Below are 4,180 nucleotides of genomic sequence, written 5' to 3'. Positions count from 1 at the left end.
AACTAGTTGTGACTTGGATCCATAGGGATAAAACAATCCCATATCAACCGTCCCATGAAGATATCGAAAGATTTGTTTGATTCCACTCCAATGTCTTCTGGATGGAGAGGAACTATATCTTGCTAGTAAATTCACAGCAAATGATATATCGGGTCGTGTATTATTAGCAAGATACATTAGTGCTCCAATGGCACTAAGATATGGTACTTCAGGACCAAGGATATCTTCATTCTCTTCTTTGGGACGGAATTGATCCTTTTCCACATCCAAAGATCTTACGATCATTGGTGTACTTAATGGATGTGACTTATCCATATAAAATCTCTTCAAGATCTTTTCTCTGTATGTTGTTTGATGAATAAAAATCCCACTTTTTATATGCTCGATCTGCAGGCCGAGACAAAATTTAGTTCTTCTAAGATCTTTCATCTCAAACTCTTCTTTTAAAGTTTTTATAATTGTTGGAATCTCTTCAGGAGTCCCAATGATATTTAAATCATCAACGTACACAGCAATTATAATAAACCCAGATGTAGTTTTCTTTATGAAAACACATGGGCAGATATCATCATTCTTGAATCCGTTTTTGGCCAGATACTCAGTAAGACGATTATACCACATTCGTCCAGATTGCTTTAGACCATATAAAGATCTTTGCAATTTGACTGAGTATAACCCTTGCGAATATTCACTAGATGGTTTAGATATCTTTAGTCCTTCAGGGACTTTCATATAGATATCCCGATCTAATGAGCCGTATAAATAGGCTGTTACCACATCCATTAAATGCATATGCAGTTTATGATATGCAGATAAACTGACCAAATATCGCAATGTTATCGCATCTACTACAGGGGAATACGTTTCTTCATAATCTATACCGGGCCTTTGTGAAAAACCTTGTGCCACAAGTCGGGCTTTATAGCGCACAACTTCATTTTCTCATTTCGTTTTCTCACAAATACCCACTTATATCCAACAGGTTTTACATCTTCAGGTGTACGGACTACAGGTCCAAAGACTTCACGTTTTGCAAGTGAGTCTAATTCAGCCTTCATGGCTTCTTTCCATTTTGGCCAATCATTCCTTTGTCGACATTCTTCGACTGATCTTGGCTCAAGATCCTTACTTTCATGCATGATATCTAATGCCACATTATATGCAAATATTTCATTGACAATTGTCTTATTTCGGTCCCATTTCTCTCCTGTAAAGACATAATTTATCGAGATCTCGTCATTTTCACAATTTTCAGGTATCTGGACGTCTTCTGGCGTTATATCAGAATTTTGGACAACTGCAGGTGTCTTTACTATGTCTTTTTCCATAGGAATATTTACCTTTTTTCTCTTTCGAGGATTTTTATCTTTGGAACCGACAGGCCTGCCGCGCTTCTGGCGTGTATTTGCTTCAGTGGCAATTTGTCCAACTGGGACATCAATTCGAATTGGAGCATTTTCCGCTGGTATATACGACTTGGTAATCCTCTTTGTATCAGAAAATGCATCAGGCAATTCATTTGCTATTCTTTGCAAATGTATAATCTTTTGAACTTCTAGTTCACATTGCCCTGATCGAGGATCTAAATGCATCAATGATGATGCATTCCAATTAAGTTCCTTTTCAGGAAGCTTATTCTCTCCCCCTAATGTTGAAAATTTTGATTCATCAAAATGACAATCTGCAAACCGGGCTTTAAACACATCACCAGTTTGTATCTCAAGATACCTCACTATAGAGGGAGAATCATATCCAACATATATCCCCAATTTTCTTTGGAGTCCCATTTTGGTGTGATTAGGTGGTGCAATGGGAACATATATTGCACACCCAAATATTCTTAAATGGGAAACATTTGGCTGCTGGCCAAAAGCTAATTGCATAGGAGAGAATTGATGATAACTCGTTGGCCTCAAATGAATAAGTGCTGCGGCATGTAAAACTGCATGCCCCCAAACCGAGGTTGGGAGATTTGTTCTCATAAGCAAGGGTCTAGCAATTAATTGGAGGCACTTAATAAGTGATTCTGCTAACCCATTTTGTGTGTGAACATAAGCTACTGGATGTTCAACACTTATTCCATTAGCCATACAATAAGCATCAAAAGCTTGGGAAGTAAATTCACCAGCATTATCAAGACGAATTGCTTTGATTGGATTTTCTGGAAATTGTGCTTTTAATCGAATAATTTGAGCCAGTAATCTCTCAAACGCCAGGTTGCGAGAAGATAATAAGCACACATGTGACCATCTCGAAGATGCGTCTATTAAGACCATAAAATATCTAAAAGATCCACATGGTGGATGAATAGGTCCACATATATCACCTTGAATCCTTTCTAGGAATTCAGGGGACTCAAATCCAATCTTTACTGATGATGGCCTTAAAATTAACTTTCCCTGAGAACACGTAGCACAACAAAATTCACTAGTTTTAAGAATCTTCTGGTTCTTTAGTGAATGTCCATGAGAGTTTTCAATAATTTTCCTCATCATGGTTGTTCTCGGATGACCCAATCGGTCGTGCCAAGTTATGAACTCATTTGGGCTAATAAACTTCTGGTTTATAATGGCATGTGATTCAATTGCACTAATCTTCGTATAATACAACCCAGATGAAAGTGAGGGTAATTTTTCTAATATAACTTTCTTATTTGAATCATGAGTTGTGATACATAAATACTCATGATTTTTCTCATTCNGATACTTTCGAATACAAATAAGATAGCCAAAAGATAAGAAGAAAATAACACACTAAGCGACAAATTAACAATCATAAGCGCCTCCAGAAAAAGAAAAATGAAAAGAAATGCAACCATAACGAAAATATTATGTATGTGAATATGACTTTTTAGGTTAATTGACCATGCATATAGAAATAAATTAAGTCAATGGGTAAAATTATATAATTTTTTTTCTAAGATTACGATACTTATTAGTTATCAGTTTATATATTATGTCCAAGTCTGATGCCTACCTTCCATATATTAAAAAGGTGTAAAGTAACACATGACTAATTTGATAAATATATGGTGAAAACTCAGGTGAAGTGGATTTCACGTGAAGTTGATACCTGAGAGTCATTGGATGAAAATTTAGTCAAATCAATTAAATCATCTAACGAATCTCAGGTATCAACTTCACGTGAAATCGACTTTATCTAAATTTCCACCCGTATGTATAACTTTAATTCGTTGACACTGTAAAACCTTTTATACTATCGTAAAATTATATATATTTATTTTTTTAGAATGATCATACACATATTAAAAGTGTATCAAAATTAAATTATTACAGCTATATGCAAAAATTAGAAGTAAAATAAAGTGAAAATAATTAATAAGTACCCTTTTCAATGAGGAAACCGAAGCATGCAGAGCATCTGATTGAAGGTTCTTGTTGTTGAGTAAATTGTGGAGAATCTGTTTCTTTTCGACTTTTGCATAAAACCACTTTTTCAATGCAAACGTTACAATTAGGGCAATAGAATTCATGGTTTGGTGGCATAATATATATCTTCTTCAGATATATTTCTCTTATTTCTTCCGTCGTTGAAATTACTACCCCTATTGGTTCTTCTTCTTCCAATGCTTTCTGGGGATTATTCACTTCATGAGAAGAAGAAGAAGAATCAGAAATGGTAACCAATTTTTTTCCTTTGTTCCAGAAATACCCTTCTCATCTTGGTGGTGGTGGTATGTTCCTTTGAGAACCTCTTGTATTAATATTGGACCAAAGTCGTTTGTGTTGTAATCAGTCGCAGAACCTGTTCATTAATTACATGAACAAATTAATTAAGTAAAAAATTCATCAACTCAGGAACAATATTATATATATAATATGGTGAAAATTCCAGTGCCGTTAAATTAGTCAAATCATTTAACTGACTCTCAATTATCAACTTTACATAAAATTGACTACACTTGAATTTTCACTGTATGATATGTTTGTGTATATAAATAATTGTCAACAGTAAAAATCCTTCATTTATATGTTCTTTTTCATTTTTTATGAGAAAAATTTTGTTCTTCTTGTCCTATAATAATATGATATATAATTTGAATATGACATCCCAAAAATCATCCTATTAGATTTAATTTTATGGTTTTGTTTCCTAGTTGGATTGGTAGAATATGGGTAAAAAGAAAAAAAAAAATACTTAATACATTATATTATATATG

General features: G+C 34.1%; 1 protein-coding gene across 1 annotated transcript in view; it reads right to left on the bottom strand.

Moving 5' to 3' along the window:
• Positions 3,444 to 4,180, bottom strand: part of LOC107637951 — a 1,068-nt gene continuing 331 nt past the window's right edge. Inside the window, exon 2 of the mRNA XM_016341177.2 lies at positions 3,444 to 3,765. Within this exon, the coding sequence (XP_016196663.1) occupies positions 3,605 to 3,765 (161 nt within the window). The 3' untranslated portion in view covers positions 3,444 to 3,604. The remainder of the gene's footprint in view (positions 3,766 to 4,180) is intronic.

The sequence above is a fragment of the Arachis ipaensis genome, chromosome B04 (genome assembly GCF_000816755.2).
Source record: "Arachis ipaensis cultivar K30076 chromosome B04, Araip1.1, whole genome shotgun sequence".
NCBI lineage: Eukaryota > Viridiplantae > Streptophyta > Magnoliopsida > Fabales > Fabaceae > Arachis > Arachis ipaensis.
This window is presented reverse-complemented; position numbering and strand designations above follow the sequence as displayed.